The following is a 20,255-nucleotide window of genomic DNA, read 5'->3' as shown; positions in this document are numbered from 1 at the left end:
CTCTCCACAGCCAAAACTCCAAACAGAACTGAGGTTCAAATGATTAAACTTCATTAATAATAACTGGAATAAATGAAAATGAACAGTTTTTGTTATTAAGAGCAAGTTATTAAGCTTCATTAATCTCTTTACCAGTGTAAGGAAAGTTTTAATAACAAGCCTAAATGAACCTGAACAAAGGCAGTGTTATAGTTATAGCTGCCGTGCTACACCGCTTGTTTGTGCTGTCTGCTTCACGCACAAACTCCAGCTCAGCAGAGGCCAAGACACGAAGCCGGAATGACTTCAAGGTGAAGGACTAATATGGTGTCAGATTACGGGCGATTGTTATCCACCTAGACACACCACTGAGCGAGGCTGTGTCAAACTGTTCGTACACCCTCAAACTTGTTGAAAAAGCACCCAGCAGAGATGCAAGTCTTCAACCAGTACAAAGTCTGCACTGAAACCATTACAAAAGGAACAGTAGATGAAGACAACATGCTCACAGGACTGCAGCAGAGGTCAGTTGGCTGGCAACCATTTTGTTGCCAGGACAAACGGTCCGTCGCATAAACGTAACATTCTGTACAGTTTACTTCCCTTTATGGGCACGAATAATAAATGAACCAGCTGGAGCAGTTAATACTTTTAGAAAAATATTTATTGGCAATATTTGGTCCATTGTTCATGGCTGTTTGTATATAAAACAGATTTACACTGCAGAGGGCAAAACTAAAAATACAAAATAAACTTTCCACCCTTTACACTGCCACACTCAAGTCATAACCAGGAAATGTTCTTCGTCTAAACATTAGCACATTGTAGACAGAAGCTGTGTGGTAGAGGTCAGTATGGTAGTGGGTTTAACGTTGTCCAAAACACTTCCAAGATGTCAAAAACCTTTACAATGGAAATCAACATAATTAAAATATGATCGACAACGAAAATACAATCATCTATTTATAGACGGTAATGGTACATTTTAACTGATTTCTTTACCTTTCTTTTAATTAAAGTGACAAAATAAAGGCGTAGTATTAAAAATTGCATAAGCATGGACAAGAACATAACACAGCATTGGACGTCCAGTGTGTGTTTTAACTCAACTGTTCCCTGTCAGTTGCGCACACTTGTAGCCAGAGATGCCTCCGTTCCTCTCAACCTGCCAATCCATCCACCTAGTGGCATAACAGTTACGCACAGCACAAAAAAGAATGCATCTCAAAAGGCAGTATTAACCAGAGCTCGCTCTACATGCGGGCCCTCCCTGGAGTCTCTGTAGCCTAAATAACAAGCCTGTTAGGACCCAAGAGATGATGTTCCTCTGGGTCAGTCACGGTTGGACGGAGTTCAGCTGAGTGCTGAGCTCTCCATTCTTGCAGATCTCAAACAGACTTCCACTCAGAAGTCCAATATTAGTTTCAAGTTCACAGGACACCAAGCAACAGGGAAATGGCGACTTCTCACATTTTCAGGTCTAGCGCCTTAAAAAATAAAGCCACGGAACGCGAGCGTGTTTCGGAAGCACGTAATGTTTACTAGACTCCTCCCAGGTACTCAAGCTGATCTGGATTGGTACAGATCCAGCAGGAGCAGAAACACAGCACTCCTGGTCCTTGGCTCCAGCACAGGAAATAGGCTAGAGCCACACCAATCATCCCAGAAGGCACACTGGGTGTTTATTGCTGGGAAGCCTGAATGAATTGCTATGCAGTTTTGGGCCCGTTTTGGTTTGGGAGATTTCTGTCCCTTGCGCCATGTCCCATTAAAATTAATTACAGTTTTCATTGCAAAGGCTTTGAAGGGACAAACTAAATTTTCTGGGCTGTTAAGAGATAAGGGGGCACTGCATATCCTATAGCATAAATCAGCAAGCATAGTTTATTTAAAATTGGAAGTAAAATTCAAGCTTTTCCAAGGGTATATGTCCAGTCTCAATGCATTTGGATTAGAACTAGAAATTAGAGATCAAAGACAACCCAAAAATCCCCAAAACCAAATCCCGTTTATTTGGGTGCACCAGGAATCACACAGCTGTTGATGCTCTCCTGTCTGTCTACAAGATGACCTTTAACAACTGGGTTTGTCTCAAACAACCGACTAAGGCTAAACAATGTCTTGGGTTTACAGTCCAAGGAATCTACTCCTTGGAAAACAGAACATTTTTCTTTTCCAGTTTTATCTTCAAAATCAGACTTCAAATTCAAATACAAGACAAACTAATCCAAGAGCAAACTTATCCAACACTTTCAAGCACTAGACATTAAGAGATGGTTTCCTGACTACAGATTAACCTTAGTCTTAGAGTAACAAAATAACTGTTAGCACAGAACTGCTCTTTGATCCTCTTAATCCTACATCAATTTTATACTCTGTTCAGACAGGTTGCTCTCAATGATGTCACTAGTCATGTTTTTTTCTTTGTTCATTTTCATTTAGACATAGTCAAATGTCATCTTTTCTATTAAACTCTCAATCTAACTATTTACATTTTTTTAAACAGGACTAAACCCATTTTTTTTTTAGCTAAGGACCACAAGCTAACTGAGTATGAGACAATGACACATACTGTGTTGGCACACTAAACCAGCTAACTTAAAAAATAAAAAACAAATAAAATTCTAATTTAAGCATGACAGCTTGCTGTATTAAGACATCTTAAAACACCTCCTCGGTTCAGCGACACCTGAAAGTGACGCAGTATGTTTCAGGTCTGGCCTTGGCCATATCCAACGCTTGCTGTAAACAACTCTGTTGCAGGCAGTGCATTCTGGGTAAAGGGCAGTACTCAAACGTTTAAGGCGGTTAAAGTGACTATAATGCACCAACACTTGCTGGTTTTCAGTGTGCCTCCTTCACAAATGAAATTTGGTCTCTTTTTATAAGAAAAAAAAACAAAAAAAAAACAGGGTGAGGTTCACCTGGCCTCCATTTATGCCGAATTATGTTTTATGATGAGTCAGCACGTGGGTACAAAGGTGACTGAACGCTTGTTACTAACAACTAAGTAGTGCAATGGCATGAGCTTAGCATATGCTTAGCAGTGTATAGGCGACCGCTGTCCCTGGTCATTCAGCCTCAAATGGGGTTATGGACGAGTGGCCTTTTGAGGTCACCAGCAGCTGCGTTCTGAGCGGGAGGACGCGAAGGTGGGACACTCCTCCGAAAAGCTACACGCCTGCAGGAGCCTGGGCAGGACGCCCACACACACACACTGCAGCCGGTGATGCTAGCAAGGCAACGTCACTAGGAATGGGCCATAGCGAAGCTCAGGGGAAATGTGTGCAAAGAGTGTGTTTGTGTGTCTTTCTCTATTATACAAACAAACATCATCTGTCTATTAGGAAATAAGAATAACTGAGTATGGCAATACATGCGTGGCAATTTAAAGCAAGAACTGGGCCAATTTGAGAGTCAAAACAACAACAACAACAACAACAACGTGTGTGTGTTTGTGTGTATATACAGGGCCATGTGCTCAGTCGTGCAGGAGGAAGTTGTATTTCCCAAAGTCATAGTCAGTGGACGCAATTAGCATGTCAGCACGAGCTTTGTCCAGCCGCCTCCGCAGGAAGTCCCGCCTCTCGCGCCACTCCTGAAGCTCCACCTCACTGTGGGCGAAGTCACAGCTCAGGCCCTCAGTGCAGCTGTCCGGCAACCTGTCGATCAAACAAAGAAACAAACAATCAACAACAACAACCACCACCACTCAGTGAGAGCGTACAGTATCTGGTTACATGAACGTGACCTTTTAAATCAACATCTTGTTCCTGTGCTGAGAAAACTTTATCTTTAATTTAACCATTTTAAGAAGACTGGCACTATTCAATGTTGCTTTACCAAATTAGTGTAGAATGTCCAGGTGTCTGGAGATTAGTTTTTAGCTCTCAGACTTTCTACAAGATCAGGGGGCATTACGACTGAGTATTAGTGGTGTAAGAGGGCCAGTTCTGTGTACATAATATAATAATGAAAGGGGGGGGGGGGGTGGGGGGGTAAATTTAATTTTATATATATTTACATGTATTTAATTTTATGTTAATACAAAATTAAACTTTAAAAAATAGGCTTTTTAGTATGTCATTTGGTGAATAACTGTTTGCAACAACACATGCAATGGCAATTCAAAGCCAGTGTGTGTGTTTCTATACAGTACATATAATGAGTTTTAAACTGTACCAGCAATCTCTAATGAATCTTAAGATGGTGCCAGACAACTCAAGAGGTCAGTTCACCTCTTCAGTAGTAGCTCTTGTAACTCTTGTAACCCAAATATTACTCCAATGTTACTCCAGTTTCACTCAAATGTAACGCTTACATTTGTCATTTGTACACACATATTTAACAAAAAGCAAAATATTCAAAAAGCCTACAGAGTCAATGGAGACGAGCCGCAGTACAGAAACAAGGGTGCTTCCGCCAGGTCTTTACACTCTCAGTGCTTGCTGTACCACGAGGAGTGAAGCACAGGCGTAGCAGTAATCATCCCTAATGGCTGTTGGCTGTAGCAAATGACAGCATGGGTTTTCATAAATCTAGTTTCCGTTTCCGTTGCATAAACTAGAAACTAAAGAATAAGATTTTAGTTTGCGTGCTGAAGCTCAAGAATGGTAACATGGCTTCCAAGATGCTCCACATAAATCATCCACGGCCAAAACCAGCAAAAGAGTACCTCACCTTTAACCCCAGCACAGCGCACCTTTAACCCCAACTGTTCTGAAATCAGCTGTTTTTCTTTGTTTATTTTTTATAGCTCTAGGGTCCCTTGTGTAGCACTGGAGACGTCACAAGTCGTTCACTCTTACATTTACAGTTGAACAAGTACGATCGTGGCTGATGTCTGATGAAGGCAAACGTCATCAATTAGTTGTGTCGTTTATTCAGCTGCCCGTCAGGGAGACAGTTCACACAGAGCGACCACACACGGCACCACACTGGTGACACAGGCAGTGCGCTGAAGGCTGAGGGCTGGCGTACCTGGGGCAGAGGGCGAAGCAGCGTCCGGGGAAGCGCTGCGTCCACGTCAGGCTCTCGTCCTCGCCCGCCCCGCTCAGCACGCGGTCCTTGTGGCGCTCAGACGAGATGTGCTGCTGCCACTGGCGCTCACTGTTACTGTGCTTCCCGCACAGGCGGCAGTGGAAGCCGTCCTGGTGCAAGCACACAAACACACGCACAGCTCATGGGCAGCATGCAAGTGCACACACACACACACAACACCAATTAGGATGAATCAGTGTTTCCTAGACGTGGTACAGTTTCGGACACGGTCTCTCTCTCTCGCCCTCACACAGATTATTCACCATAGGTTCAGCAAAGTCGGTTGGCATGGCAATCTGCTTCTCCTCTACTGGCTGGGGCAGTGGACTGCCATCCAGTCTCTTGTTGTGATTAGCCGTGGTCACCCACACATCATAGACATGTTGCAAGTCCCGCACTGCAAGACACACAAGTCATCTTTATTAGGGTCTGCACTCAAACAAGCAGTCCACTCGCAAACTTCGCCGCTGCTTCAGATGATTTGTAGGATTCTGTTAGTTAGATTTGCACAAACACAACACAGATCAGCCATTTGCAGAATGGCTGAATCTTCTTTATAACACTTCTAAAACACTGATGGTGTTTACTTTTATAGAACTAGGTAAAAAAAGATGTTTACAGATGCAACAAAATGCGTGTCAGAAGTACTGACAAAGGGATTAAGACAAACGTCACATAACGATAACGTGACGTGATTAAATGCATGCGACTGAAAGCCTGTGACAGTGGCGCAGAAGCTCACAGCCCGTGTTCTTCATGTAGGTCCACAGTTCCTTCTCCTCAGGGTTGTGGGCGAAGGTGCAGTTCCCGATGTAGTGACATTTCTTCTGCTTGAGCACGTGCACACAGATCTGTAGGGACGCAAAACAGCTCATCTTTTAGAGCGGGTAGGCAACCTCCGAGGGGTTGCCCTGGAAACACAGGAAGGGCCAGCGTTCATCGGTTCGGCCAGCTCAGATGTGTGACAGAAGGGGGGTGGACTCACGTCATACTGCTGCGGGTACGTCTTGGCAAAGGGCAAAGGTCGCACTGCCACCCACTTCTCCCTCTCAGGAGACCTCACCAAAAGGACCCTGCGATCTTTAGTCCAGCTAGAGAGGAGGAGGAGGAGGAGGAGGAGGAGGAAAACAGTAGTGGGCGGAGGGGTGAATTATGGAGAGATATGGAGAAATGTTCATTCAGTCTGATCAACAGTATCATCAGAAATATGACAAAAACATAAGAAGCCATTCTAAACGCTAACACATGTCTAAAAAGCTTGTTCTTCACAGAGCGCAACACCACCAGAGCTGGGCCGTTGTACGGGACGAGGTCAGGCATGGCGCTGTGGAGGTGTCACCTGTGTCGAGCTTTGGCGCTGCAGTATTTCAGAGCCTTGTCTGCTTCGCTCACAAGCCCATCCCTCCAGCACTGGCCGCAAACAAACTTCATCAGGAGGTGTATGGCTTGGCCCGACACACTCGCAGCTCCAGCTGTAGCGCTTCCGGATGTTTGGACAGGTACCGCCTTCCTGTTTGGCTCCGCCCCTTTGCCCGACCCCTCCCCTTTGGCTGCAGTGCCATTGGTTTGGGACATGGGCATGTTACCTGGCTGAGGGACACAGAGACAAACAAAAATTAAGAATATTCAAAAACAAAGAACTCGGTATTAGAGCATTAGTGCTAAGGCCATTGTAACAGTATCACAGCATTAGTATTCGGTTACATATAGCAGTATTACGTGTAACGGTATTTCGGCGTTAGTATTCGGGGTCATGTAACGGTATTACGGCGTTAGTATTCGGGGTCACGTAACGGTATTACGGTGTTAGTATTCGGGGTCATGTAGCAGTATTACGGCATTAGTGTTGGGGGTCACGTAACAGTATTACAGCATTAGTATTCGGGGTCATGTAACAGTATTATGGCGTTAGTATTCGGTTTCATGTAACAGTAACAGAGCATTAGTATTCGGGGTCATGTAGCAGTATTACGGCATTAGTATTCAGGGTCATGTAGCAGTATTACGGCGTTGGTATTCATGGTATTGTAAAAGTATTACGCCATTAGTATTCATGGTATTGTAACGGTATTACGGCGTTAGTTTTCGGGGGCTCTGCTTACTCTCTGCTTGTGCCAGTGCTTCTTAGACTCTTGCACAATCTCCTCATGACTGATACCTACACACATGCGCACACACAGAGAGGGTGAGCAAGAGACAAATGTGACTTGACATTACGCTGCCACCTGTTGGCTACTTGGTCAACTGCAATCTTCAATGCAACAGACACAGCACACACACACACAACACAGATGTCTGTGGATGACTCTGTCACCTTCAAACACACGTGCGCCTATGTTTGAAGGTGACCATATATGTACATGAAGGTCAGTGAGTGTGTGTGTGTACCATGGTCCTTTTCCAGTATCCAGCACTGGAGCTCAATGAGAGAGTGAGCAAAGGAGCAACTGCTCTCCCGCTGACAGCCATATCGCAGCTCGTGTCGACACACATCGAACAGACAGAGCGGCCGCAGAGGACGGATCTTACTGCAGTAAATACTGCTGCTCTTCACCATATGAACCAGACACCTGAGGGGGGAAGAGGGAGGGGGGGGTAAAGAAAGAGGACAGAGACAGACGGGAGAGAAAAAAGTAAAAAAATAGAAAGCAGCAAAAATAATGTGATTTCTTCTGCTATTCTAAAAAGCGAACGTGGCTGATGAAGCTGCTGAGTGGGTATAAGAGTCCTGCTGTGGCACAAGGCCTGGAGCTCCAGCTGAAAGAGGAGCACTAACTTGTTTCTTTCGAATGGATGTTGTGTGACCATGTTGGAGCATAAGGAGGGATTCTCCTTACAACGCTTACTGATGATCCGAGGCTTGGTGTCAAAGCACATCTACACACACACACAGGGACAGAACAAATCATATGTTAGTTAAAGGGAATGAACAAGGGTGTGTGTGTGTGTGTGTGTGTGTGTGTGTGTGTGTGCGCGTGCGTGTGGTACTGCTTTTTTTTGCAAGCTGGGCACTTTGCAAATAATGCACAATGCACAAGAGAGAGTGTGAAACTGAAAGGGGAATAAAGATGTGTGCGCATTAGTGCACATACCTCACAGATGTGCGTGTGTGTGTGTCTACTAGTTCAATAGTGTCTTTGACTAACCTGCTGTACTTACTAGGATGCATTCTAAGAGCAGATGACACTTTTGCACGTCACTCTAGATAACTGTTGGCTTCCATAAATGTGTGTGTGGTGTTCACGCACATACCTCACAGAGGAACATGAACGTGTGTGTGTGTGTGTGTGGTGTTCACGCACATACCTCACAGAGGAACATGAACGTGTGTGTGTGTGTGTGTGTGGTGTTCACGCACATACCTCACAGAGGAACATGAACGTGTGTGTGTGTGTGTGTGTGGTGTTCACGCACATACCTCACAGAGGAACATGAACGTGTGTGTGTGTGTGTGTGTGGTGTTCACGCACATACCTCACAGAGGAACATGAACGTGTGTGTGTGTGTGTGTGTGGTGTTCACGCACATACCTCACAGAGGAACATGAACGTGTGTGTGTGTGTGTGTGTGGTGTTCACGCACATACCTCACAGAGGAACATGAACGTGTGTGTGTGTGTGTGTGTGTGGTGTTCACTCACATACCTCACAGAGGAACATGAACGTGTGTGTGTGTGTGTGTGTGTGGTGTTCACGCACATACCTCACAGAGGAACATGAACGTGTGTGTGTGTGTGTGTGTGGTGTTCACGCACATACCTCACAGAGGAACATGAACGTGTGTGTGTGTGTGTGTGGTGTTCACGCACATACCTCACAGAGGAACATGAACGTGTGTGTGTGTGTGTGTGTGGTGTTCACGCACATACCTCACAGAGGAACATGAACGTGTGTGTGTGTGGTGTTCACGCACATACCTCACAGAGGAACATGAACGTGTGTGTGTGTGGTGTTCACGCACATACCTCACAGAGGAACATGAACGTGTGTGTGTGTGGTGTTTCACGCACATACCTCACAGAGGAACATGAACGTGTGTGTGTGTGGTGTTCACGCACATACCTCACAGAGGAACATGAACGTGTGTGTGTGTGGTGTTCACGCACATACCTCACAGAGGAACATGAACGTGTGTGTGTGTGTGTGTGTGTGTGGTGTTCACGCACATACCTCACAGAGGAACATGAACGTGTGTGTGTGTGTGTGTGTGTGGTGTTCACGCACATACCTCACAGAGGAACATGAACGTGTGTGTGTGTGTGTGTGTGGTGTTCACGCACATACCTCACAGAGGAACATGAACGTGTGTGTGTGTGTGTGTGTGGTGTTCACGCACATACCTCACAGAGGAACATGAACGTGTGTGTGTGTGTGTGTGTGGTGTTCACGCACATACCTCACAGAGGAACATGAACGTGTGTGTGTGTGTGTGTGTGGTGTTCACGCACATACCTCACAGAGGAACATGAACGTGTGTGTGTGTGTGTGTGTGTGGTGTTCACGCACATACCTCACAGAGGAACATGAACGTGTGTGTGTGTGTGTGTGTGGTGTTCACGCACATACCTCACAGAGGAACATGAACGTGTGTTTGTGTGTGTGTGGTGTTCACGCACATACCTCACAGAGGAACATGAACGTGTGTGTGTGTGTGTGTGGTGTTCACGCACATACCTCACAGAGGAACATGAACGTGTGTGTGTGTGTGTGTGGTGTTCACGCACATACCTCACAGAGGAACATGAACGTGTGTGTGTGTGTGTGTGGTGTTCACGCACATACCTCACAGAGGAACATGAACGTGTGTGTGTGTGTGTGTGTGGTGTTCACGCACATACCTCACAGAGGAACATGAACGTGTGTGTGTGTGTGTGTGTGGTGTTCACGCACATACCTCACAGAGGAACATGAACGTGTGTGTGTGTGTGTGTGTGGTGTTCACGCACATACCTCACAGAGGAACATGAACGTGTGTGTGTGTGTGTGTGGTGTTCACGCACATACCTCACAGAGGAACATGAACGTGTGTGTGTGTGGTGTTCACGCACATACCTCACAGAGGAACATGAACGTGTGTGTGTGTGTGGTGTTCACGCACATACCTCACAGAGGAACATGAACGTGTGTGTGTGTGTGTGGTGTTCACGCACATACCTCACAGAGGAACATGAACGTGTGTGTGTGTGTGGTGTTCACGCACATACCTCACAGAGGAACATGAACGTGTGTGTGTGTGTGGTGTTCACGCACATACCTCACAGAGGAACATGAACGTGTGTGTGTGTGTGGTGTTCACGCACATACCTCACAGAGGAACATGAACGTGTGTGTGTGTGTGTGGTGTTCACGCACATACCTCACAGAGGAACATGAACGTGTGTGTGTGTGTGGTGTTCACGCACATACCTCACAGAGGAACATGAACGTGTGTGTGTGTGTGGTGTTCACGCACATACCTCACAGAGGAACATGAACGTGTGTGTGTGTGTGTGGTGTTCACGCACATACCTCACAGAGGAACATGAACGTGTGTGTGTGTGTGTGTGTTCACGCACATACCTCACAGAGGAACATGAACGTGTGTGTGTGTGTGTGTGTGTGTGTTCACGCACATACCTCACAGAGGAACATGAACGTGTGTGTGTGTGTGTGTGTGTGTTCACGCACATACCTCACAGAGGAACATGAACGTGTGTGTGTGTGTGTGTGTGTGTTCACGCACATACCTCACAGAGGAACATGAACGTGTGTGTGTGTGTGTGTGTGTGTGTTCGTGTGTGTTCACGCACATACCTCACAGAGGAACATGAACGTGTGTGTGTGTGTGTTCACGCACATACCTCACAGAGGAACATGAACGTGTGTGTGTGTGTTCACGCACATACCTCACAGAGGAACATGAACGTGTGTGTGTGTGTTCACGCACATACCTCACAGAGGAACATGAACGTGTGTGTGTGTGTGTGTGTGTGTGTTCACGCACATACCTCACAGAGGAACATGAACGTGTGTGTGTGTGTGTGTGTGTGTTCACGCACATACCTCACAGAGGAACATGAACGTGTGTGTGTGTGTGTGTGTGTTCACGCACATACCTCACAGATGATCATGAACGTGTGTGTTCACGCACATACCTCACAGAGGAACATGAACGTGTGTGTGTGTGTGTGTGTGTGTGTGTGTGTGTGTGTGTGTGTGTTCACGCACATACCTCACAGAGGAACATGAACGTGTGTGTGTGTGTTCACGCACATACCTCACAGAGGAACATGAACGTGTGTGTGTGTGTGTGTGTGTGTGTTCACGCACATACCTCACAGATGATCATGAACGTGTGTGTTCACGCACATACCTCACAGAGGAACATGAACGTGTGTGTGTGTGTGTGTGTGTGTGTGTGTTCACGCACATACCTCACAGATGATCATGAACGTGTGTGTGTGTGTTCACGCACATACCTCACAGATGATCATGAACGTGTGTGTGTGTGTGTGTGTTCACGCACATACCTCACAGATGATCATGAACGTGTGTGTGTGTGTTCACGCACATACCTCACAGATGATCATGAACGTGTGTGTGTGTGTTCACGCACATACCTCACAGATGATCATGAACGTGTGTGTGTGTGTGTGTGTTCACGCACATACCTCACAGATGATCATGAACGTTTGTGTGTGTTCACGCACATACCTCACAGATGATCATGAATGTGTGTGTGTGTTCACGCACATACCTCACAGATGATCATGAACGTGTGTGTGTGTGTGTGTGTGTGTTCACGCACATACCTCACAGATGATCATGAACGTGTGTGTGTGTGTGTGTGTGTTCACGCACATACCTCACAGAGGAACATGAACGTGTGGTGTGTGTGTGTGTGTGTTCACGCACATACCTCACAGAGGAACATGAACGTGTGTGTGTGTGTGTGTGTGTGTGTGTGTGTGTTCACGCACATACCTCACAGAGGAACATGAACGTGTGTGTGTGTGTGTGTGTGTGTGTGTTCACGCACATACCTCACAGAGGAACATGAACGTGTGTGTGTGTGTGTGTGTGTTCACGCACATACCTCACAGATGATCATGAACGTGTGTGTTCACGCACATACCTCACAGAGGAACATGAACGTGTGTGTGTGTGTGTGTGTGTGTGTGTGTGTGTGTGTGTGAGTGTGTGTGTGTGTTCACGCACATACCTCACAGAGGAACATGAACGTGTGTGTGTGTGTGTGTGTGTGTGTTCACGCACATACCTCACAGAGGAACATGAACGTGTGTGTGTGTGTGTGTGTGTGTGTTCACGCACATACCTCACAGATGATCATGAACGTGTGTGTTCCACGCACATACCTCACAGAGGAACATGAACGTGTGTGTGTGTGTGTGTGTGTGTGTGTGTGTGTGTGTGTTCACGCACATACCTCACAGATGATCATGAACGTGTGTGTGTGTGTTCACGCACATACCTCACAGATGATCATGAACGTGTGTGTGTGTGTGTGTGTTCTCGCACATACCTCACAGATGATCATGAACGTGTGTGTGTGTGTTCACGCACATACCTCACAGATGATCATGAACGTGTGTGTGTGTGTGTGTGTTCACGCACATACCTCACAGATGATCATGAACGTTTGTGTGTGTTCACGCACATACCTCACAGATGATCATGAATGTGTGTGTGTGTTCACGCACATACCTCACAGATGATCATGAACGTGTGTGTGTGTGTGTGTGTGTGTTCACGCACATACCTCACAGATGATCATGAACGTGTGTGTGTGTGTGTGTGTGTGTTCACGCACATACCTCACAGATGATCATGAACGTGTGTGTGTGTGTGTGTGTGTTCACGCACATACCTCACAGATGATCATGAACGTGTGTGTGTGTGTGTGTGTGTTCACGCACATACCTCACAGATGATCATGAACGTGTGTGTGTGTGTGTTCACGCACATACCTCACAGATGATCATGAACGTGTGTGTGTGTGTGTGTGTGTGTGTGTGTGTTCACGCACATACCTCACAGATGATCATGAACGTGTGTGTGTGTGTGTGTGTGTGTGTTCACGCACATACCTCACAGATGATCATGAACGTGTGTGTGTGTGTGTGTGTGTGTTCACGCACATACCTCACAGATGATCATGAACGTGTGTGTGTGTGTGTGTGTTCACGCACATACCTCACAGATGATCATGAACGTGTGTGTGTTCACGCACATACCTCACAGATGAACATGAACATGTGTGTGTTCGTGTGTGTGTGTGTTCATGCACATACCTCACAGAGGAACATGAACATGCCATTGTGCATGTTCAGTAGTTTGATAACACTAAGTGCCTGTCTCTGATTGGTGGAGAGAGGGTTGAAAAGCAGCTCTCTGGTCAATAAGCCCCGCCTCTCCTGTGTCCAGACATCAATTTCTTCCTGACAGTAAGCAAATGTGCAGGCTTCACCATATTTACAGTCCTGCCGTTCTAAAACCTCTGTACGTGTAAAAACAAAAACAAACAAACACACACACACACACACACACACACACACACACACACACACACACACACACACACACACACGACACAATGTGTGAAATATGTAAAATGTATAAACGACACACATTAGGTGACAAATAATGGCAGTTATCTGTATGCCTGGTAGTTCACCTTTGCATAATACATAGGCACCAAGGAAGTTACTTCGAGTTGGGCGGGGCCGAACCCTCCTCCAGGGCGGACTATCTCCGCCTTTGCGCCTACACAGCAGAATGTCTTTCTTACAGCTATGAGCCAGTTCAGCTCTGTACTCACAGTCCAGCACTCCAGGACCTGAGGGGAGGGGAGGGGTGAGGAGAGACAAGACCAGACCAGACGAGATGATCTTATGAGTGCCTCAAAGCCATTACACCACAAATATCAAAAGATGTGAGAACTAGGATGAACTCAACCGTGTGGCTCTCTGTAAAAGCTGAGCTAAGCTGTAGTGTGGTGTGTGTGTGTGTGTGTAAAGGGGAGGGGGGATACCTATGCGTGTAAAGCAAGTAGTACAAGCTTGAGTAAAGTCATGCGTGTGTTCAAGAGGATTCCTGGACAGCTGGAATAAGGCAGATGCTACTTGACCATTCTGTTCACACACACACACACAATATCTCAGTGCTGATGAAAAACAAAACATAACACACCATTTCAATACTGTATGGAGTTATTTTCCAGCCAACAATCAAGAGCACTTTTTTTTTTTTTTTTTTTTTTTAAATGCAAGAGCGTGATTCACGCAGCACTCGCAGATTTCCTTTGCTCGCATGCAAAACATACATGTGCTCACTCATGAATCTGAGAGAGTATATATTTTGATCGGCTACAAAACTGCTCTCGTGCTCACTTAGATATGTACTGCAATCGCACAAACTTGCTCCTCTTTTATTTAGTGGAGTGTGCATGTGCCTCTAAACTCGTCCCGCATGCACGCAAATAATTTTGTGCTCCCGTGCTCTGGTTTTCACTGCTACAAAACTCCCATAAGTTGTCAGCAAATCAGAAAGAAGTGGCAGATTTTGAGCAATGAAACTGTTCATGCTGCTCCTCTACGTTCTCATAGGTTGGGAAAGGCGTGGTGAACACATCCACACATCTAAGAGAGAAGAGAGGAGAACTCACAGCAGAGTTCAAGCAGTCAGAGTAGTTTCTTATCTTCACTGCAGGAAGAAAACTATTGGAGATTTTACCACCTGGGGGGGAGAAATGTTAAGCTATTATGTGCCTCACACTACTGGCATCCCAACACTCAGGGAACAAAGTATGAATGAACACAATGTATGAATTAAAGAAAGAAAAATGTGTGTGTGTGTCAAAACACCCTCCATAAGCATATGAGCTCCAGGAACCCAAGCCGATCTAAATACTCACCAGGTAAGGTGAACTCTGAGAGTGAGTCCAGCCCCTCCCCTACCACTAGAGGGGGCTGCTGAGGTGTCCCACCCTCCAGCAAGGCCTCTGAAGGGACAAAGGAGTCGAGCACGTCCAGTGGCCTGCCGGAGAGAGAGGGGTCCAGATCTGGTCCTGTGAAGGAGTCGAGTGTGTTCAGCTGGCTCACCGCCGACGGGAAAAACGCAGGAGGGAGGCGGGGGGAGGGTGCAGGGAGGAGCGGCGGGAATGACGGGCCAAGACCGATCACTCCAGCGGCAGGAACATGAGTGGGGACCACACTGCCCTTAGAGGGTGTCTGGAGGGGGGGGGGGGGCAGACACAGTCAAAGGAGAGAAGTTTACTTTCCCTTTTCAGGCTGCTCGAGGCCTTTTCCACCTTCCAGTTCTTCAGACCTGCCTTACCTGCAGAAGCTCCTCCTGTTTTGACACGCAGTCCAGAAGACTATCCAGCTCCTCCCCCACCAGCTCGCAATCCACCAGTGGCTCCGAGACAGGCACCGACAGGGACACATCCTGGGGGCCTGATGCAGCGCTCTCAGGCACCGCCCCGGACACCCTGTGGTCCTCACAAGCATCGCTCACAGGGACAGGGGCGGGCAGGACAGGAGATACGCAGTCAGGCAAGGCAACTGAGAGAGAAAGACAGAAAGAGAGGCGCAGAAGGACAAGAAAAGATGGAAAAATCTTCTCACACAAGAAACCAAACACGAACCATAAAAAGGTAGGACAAACCTGCTACGTCACACAAGCTATCCAGCCCATTGGAGATCTGTGAGAGAGGAATAACGTTTAAAAACAAATAAAGTTGTGGAAAAGCTGAAAGCATTACAGCCAAAATAAAGGAGAAGCTTAACCTGCTCCAAAGAAGGCAGACCGTCTTCACTGGCTGCATCTGCTGTCTGTCTATCCTGCAAGCCAATAGGAAGCAGGGGTCAGACTCACATCCCGCCTCCCAGAAGACGCTAAACCAAGCAACCAAGCCTCTTGTACGCTGTTTATATCTCAGTAATATCTTTTTCAGTTGACATCTGGTCGAGATATCTCTGAAACCTGATTGAGAAGTGTCCATATAACAGGCCATCACACACACTACATTATAGCTTGTGGCTTAAAACTGGGATTTGGTGACATGACAGCAGACTTTAACACAGCGGTAGACTGCTGAATCAATGTGAAACACTGCTGTGAAATGAGTCTCTTTTTGTAAAGGCCTTCAGTCATTGCTTGGACATCAGAAACTACAAATGTGCTGAATCCTTTACATGACAAAGGAACCTGACATACCTCAGACAAGACAGACTCATCCATCACTGTTAAAAAAAATGTATTAGAACATACGTCTTTGCTCTAAGATGTCGAAACAGACAACATGGTGGGATGTAAAGGAACATTCTGCATGGAAACTATAACCAATCGGATGCCACAATACTCAGTTCCACATTTAAAGTTACCCACAACCAGGTACTGCTGGTGCTGACCTGCAGGCCAATGTAAGCTTTGCGGGTCTTCAGCTCTAGTTTGCTGGCCAGCTCCTGTGCCATTTCACTCACTTTTTCATCCTGATCAACACACACACACACACACACACACACACACACACACACACATTGTTCTCTTCTATCTATCAGACCTACAAGGCAAGAAAATGTTTGGAAGGCACATCATGTGATCTACAAATCTGCACAGTTCCAGTTTTCGTGAACACAAGGATAAACTAAACTGACATTGGATTTGGGCTTAGAAATTGTTGGGCTTAGAAATTGGTAAGTTACTCAGTTTTACGACAAAATAATTTCTGGTATGCTACACCTATTTAAATACAGGATTTTAGATGTAATGATAAGAAGTGTAAAACCAAGGCATGTTTATGACCAGTGAATCAGAAACACTGCCAGCAAAGTCTAGAACAGCATGACTGTTGGTCAAGTTGGTGTTTTCAGTGTTGATATATTAGTGAGTCTCTGAGATCACGTGTAGATGTTTTATTTGCTGACATGTTAATGAGTCTCCCTCTGAGATCACGTGTGGATGTTATTTGCTGACATGTTAATGAGTGGATGTGTTTACCTGAGGCGAGACAATCAGGCAGGCAGTGATACACTCATACGCCTCTTTCAGTTGGCCAAGCTCCTTCAGACACAGAGCCTTCCTGTACAATGCCCTGCCGCTGTCCTTACGCACACCCAACGCGCTGTCACAGTCTCTCACCGCCGATTCAAACTCCCTCTGACGGGAGAGAGAAAGAGAGGCACAGGGAGATACGGCAAAACAGACAAGACAGTCAAACAAAGGAAGAAGAGAAAGAAACCGAAAACATTCAAATTGAAACCAGCCCCACCGTGCGTGGGCAAGCTCACCATGTAGTGTTGGGCTGCGGCCCGGTTCACATACAGACTCTCCAGCAGCGCTGGGGGCACCGCCACGTCTTCGTCCTGTCCGTACCGTGCCACGCTGATGCCCTCGCTGAAATGCCCCCGGGCAAGTATCCAGTCGCCCTCTCGAAATGCCGCGTTGCCCTCATCCAGTAGATTGCACACCAGCTGCATCAGAAAGCCCTGAGCAACAGGAGAAAGACAGGTAAAAGATGAGAGGAGAGAGAAGAAGAGCAATTAAAAACAATTAGGCATCAGAGACGCCAGTCTGAGACTGATCGTTTCACATTACAATAAGCAACAATGTCAGAGATGCGGTAAGAACTCAACCTCGTATCCCTCCGGGTCGGGGTAAGGCAGCGAGGACCTGCACACAGACACACAACAGATTTCAGTACCCGCTAACAGCTAAAGCAACAGGAGACGCTGTCAGCAGTACGAGCTAAGAAGAGGGAAACGCGGGCCGCTACGTGCTTTTGAACTTATGCGTTGCTTCAACTTGGCTAAGTTGAAATGTCTCTTACTGAATGAAGGCCAGCGCCCTCTGTATATCTTCTTTCCGCTTGTGTCGTTCCAGGCTCATTGCAGTTCATCGGGCAAAGGAAGGCCCTGGAAGAACTGGAGGTAGCAAAAGAGCACGACTAATCATATTTACTACCAAAAATATTACCACAGGAGTCTGCTGCTAGCTAGCGAAGTTAGCAGTGGCTGGTAAAGTGACGGTCTGGCGAATAGTGGCGTTACCTGAAACAAAATACACAACACGTATTGCGCAATATAACGTGTACAGGTTTCTCCCGTCAGTTACTCCTGTCAGTGTTGTTTTTCAGGCTGAATACTTCAGTGAAACACCAGCATTAGCGAGGCTCCCACAGCCGCCAGTGATGAGTCAAAGCATTTCCTCTCCGGAAGAAGGAGGTTTGACCAGCAAGGCGAGGGTCACAGACACACGAAAGCTATAAAGTAGCGTTGTACAAGTAAAACAACCGTATCACATGTTTCTGAAGCGCATAGCCAGAAAGATCCGGATCAGCATTAAACAAAAGAAATTGAAGAAACGATAATGTCGCAACTTCTGATGCAATTAATAACCACGAAAAATATTGTGGCAAAAGCAGCGAAAACAAAACTTCGCAGCTAACTAGCTGATATGTATCTAAAAGTTAGATTAAACCCCAAAAGCCTTAAACTCACCTGTAGCTAAAAGAGTTTTTAGACTTGGGACTTTGCACTTTTAATATTTAATATTCAATTCACGCTATAAACAATGCTATTTTAATTTTGTTGTTCGGGGTGGTGACTACGGAACATGTGAGGATCCCTGCGTGTTTCTTGCCTTTGCTATTCGTCATTGTAACGGAAGGTGGTTGCATGGTCCTACACACCGCCCTGTTTAGGCAGTGAAACCGACTTCTGTGTGGGGAAATAATACTGGAAACCAGTCATCCCGGCGACCTCACTGAAAGTTCATTTAGCGTTTTTGTCTTGCCTACCATAGGAGTCTGCTCTTCCTTTAACTTGCTTTTCACTAAGACTATTAACAGGCAAAATATAACGCTGTTCAGTTGGTGATGGAGAATGTGCGTTTGTTCATCTCTCTAGGAAAAGATGGTCATATTTCGTGCGAGGTGCAGACCCCCCGCCAACCTTACCTGAATTTTTACAGTTTTTTACAGTCGGTTTCACACTTTTTTAAACAGTTAACATATGTTTTCTCTCACAAGACTGCTTTGTACAATGAACTTCACAACACAAACATGTAACATTGCAAAATACATATACTATGTGTTTTCCTTTCCTCTATTTTTATATCCACAAATATTTCAAGACAGCTAAAAAAACATTTGATCTGTTGGCTTACACCTGATGTAATAAACTGTTTTCAGGCAAAGAGAATTAAAGTACTGATTTAAATATTATCATGTATTCTCATAAAGTGGTTTGTGACCTCAGTGTAGAGGCCTTTGAAGCTCTATGTAGGTGTACCAGGTGTATAATGATACAGAAGCGCATTTGAAGGCATAAAGGCTTATTCATTTAATTAGCATCTTTAGTGATGTCTCTGCGGGCATTTGGGGACATTGAGCAGGAGCAAAGCGGATTATTCTGGTTTATTCTTGCATCAGGTGCCAGGTCATACAGGAAACAATCTTATTAATAGTAGATGGGCAAAATGATATTGTTTTCTTTCACTGGGATATAATAGTGTCAAATTTCAATCTACATAATGAATATTTTGGAAGGAATGGTGGTAACTTCAAAGACTGGAATGTAAAAAAAGGAGGAGCAGTTACCTCATTTCACCTGAAAATTTGTGTAACTCACACATTCTCCAGAGGGTGCCTCAAATGCATGTTATCTTTAACCTGCAATAAAGGATGGGACCTCCTATACTCTTTATTCTCTATTTTGTTAATAAATGTAAAGCTGGCAACCACACCTCTCACAATAGATGTCATGATGGAGTCTGTTAAATTTACAGTACACTGTAAATGACTATGTTTTACTGTATCTGAAGCCCAGAATAACAATATTTACTGTATAATGTAAATCAATATATGATATGGAAATAAATCACAAAAGCCACATTATTCTTCAGAGAGTTGTATTTTGCTATTTGTTCTCACAGTGCAATATACTGTAATTCAGAAATGAAAATATATATATAATCAATAACAAATACAGTACTGTAATACCAAATCAATATTTTCACAATAAACAGTAATTCACACATATTTGTCTGCCTATCAGTATCAGAAGTCTACTGTTGGTCTGGGCCATCCATCATGTCCACTGCATTTGGCCATAGATTTTCATCATCACACTGAATATATGGTGACAGGGAACAAATAAACACACCTGTGTAGGTCGTTAGCTGAAATGACAGCCAGCTGTCTCAGCAGTACCTGCACTGCAATAATAGTCGAAAAAT

The 20,255-nt window shown here is 45.5% G+C and overlaps 1 protein-coding gene across 3 annotated transcripts; it reads right to left on the bottom strand.

The window, feature by feature from the left end:
- Positions 1-625: 625 nt before the first annotated feature.
- zc3h7ba (zinc finger CCCH-type containing 7Ba) lies at positions 626-18,646 on the bottom strand. 3 transcript variants are annotated; one of them, XM_027022044.2, is made up of 24 exons: positions 18,518-18,646; positions 18,068-18,279; positions 17,848-17,941; positions 17,654-17,690; positions 17,309-17,506; positions 17,019-17,177; positions 16,430-16,510; positions 15,806-15,859; positions 15,684-15,720; positions 15,354-15,580; positions 14,932-15,247; positions 14,683-14,753; positions 14,050-14,149; positions 13,693-13,854; positions 13,310-13,515; positions 7,796-7,896; positions 7,408-7,589; positions 7,122-7,177; positions 6,359-6,609; positions 6,005-6,110; positions 5,762-5,870; positions 5,283-5,416; positions 4,960-5,129; positions 626-3,641 (listed from the first exon to the last, which is right to left on the bottom strand). In XM_027022044.2, the coding sequence occupies exons 3-24, from the start codon at positions 17,904-17,906 to the stop codon at positions 3,461-3,463; spliced, it is 2,997 nt and encodes a 998-aa protein (XP_026877845.2). In that variant the 5' UTR covers positions 17,907-17,941; positions 18,068-18,279; positions 18,518-18,646; the 3' UTR covers positions 626-3,460. The 3 variants fall into 3 exon arrangements, with proteins under 3 accessions (XP_026877845.2, XP_026877847.2, XP_026877846.2); XM_027022046.2 differs by having other exon boundaries at positions 14,050-14,119; XM_027022045.2 differs by lacking the exon at positions 18,068-18,279.
- Between the last annotated feature and the right edge of the window lie 1,609 nt (positions 18,647-20,255).

This window comes from Electrophorus electricus, chromosome 4 (genome assembly GCF_013358815.1).
Source record: "Electrophorus electricus isolate fEleEle1 chromosome 4, fEleEle1.pri, whole genome shotgun sequence".
NCBI classification, from domain to species: Eukaryota; Metazoa; Chordata; class Actinopteri; order Gymnotiformes; family Gymnotidae; genus Electrophorus; species Electrophorus electricus.
Note: the sequence above shows the minus strand (reverse complement) of the source record. Positions and strands in the feature narration are given on the sequence as shown.

What these genes read in the sequence shown, in the direction of transcription:
- zc3h7ba (XM_027022044.2), bottom strand. Translation starts at nt 17,906, where the DNA reads ATGAGCCTGGAACGACACAAGCGGAAAGAAGATATACAGAGGGCGCTG. An exon ending in CTGACTGCTTGAACTCTGCT is followed by an intron (nt 14,150 to 14,682) that starts GTGAGTTCTCCT and finishes GTGTGTGAACAG; the next exon opens with AATGGTCAAGTAGCATCTGC. An exon ending in TACTTGCTTTACACGCATAG is followed by an intron (nt 13,855 to 14,049) that starts GTATCCCCCCTC and finishes CCCTCCCCTCAG; the next exon opens with GTCCTGGAGTGCTGGACTGT.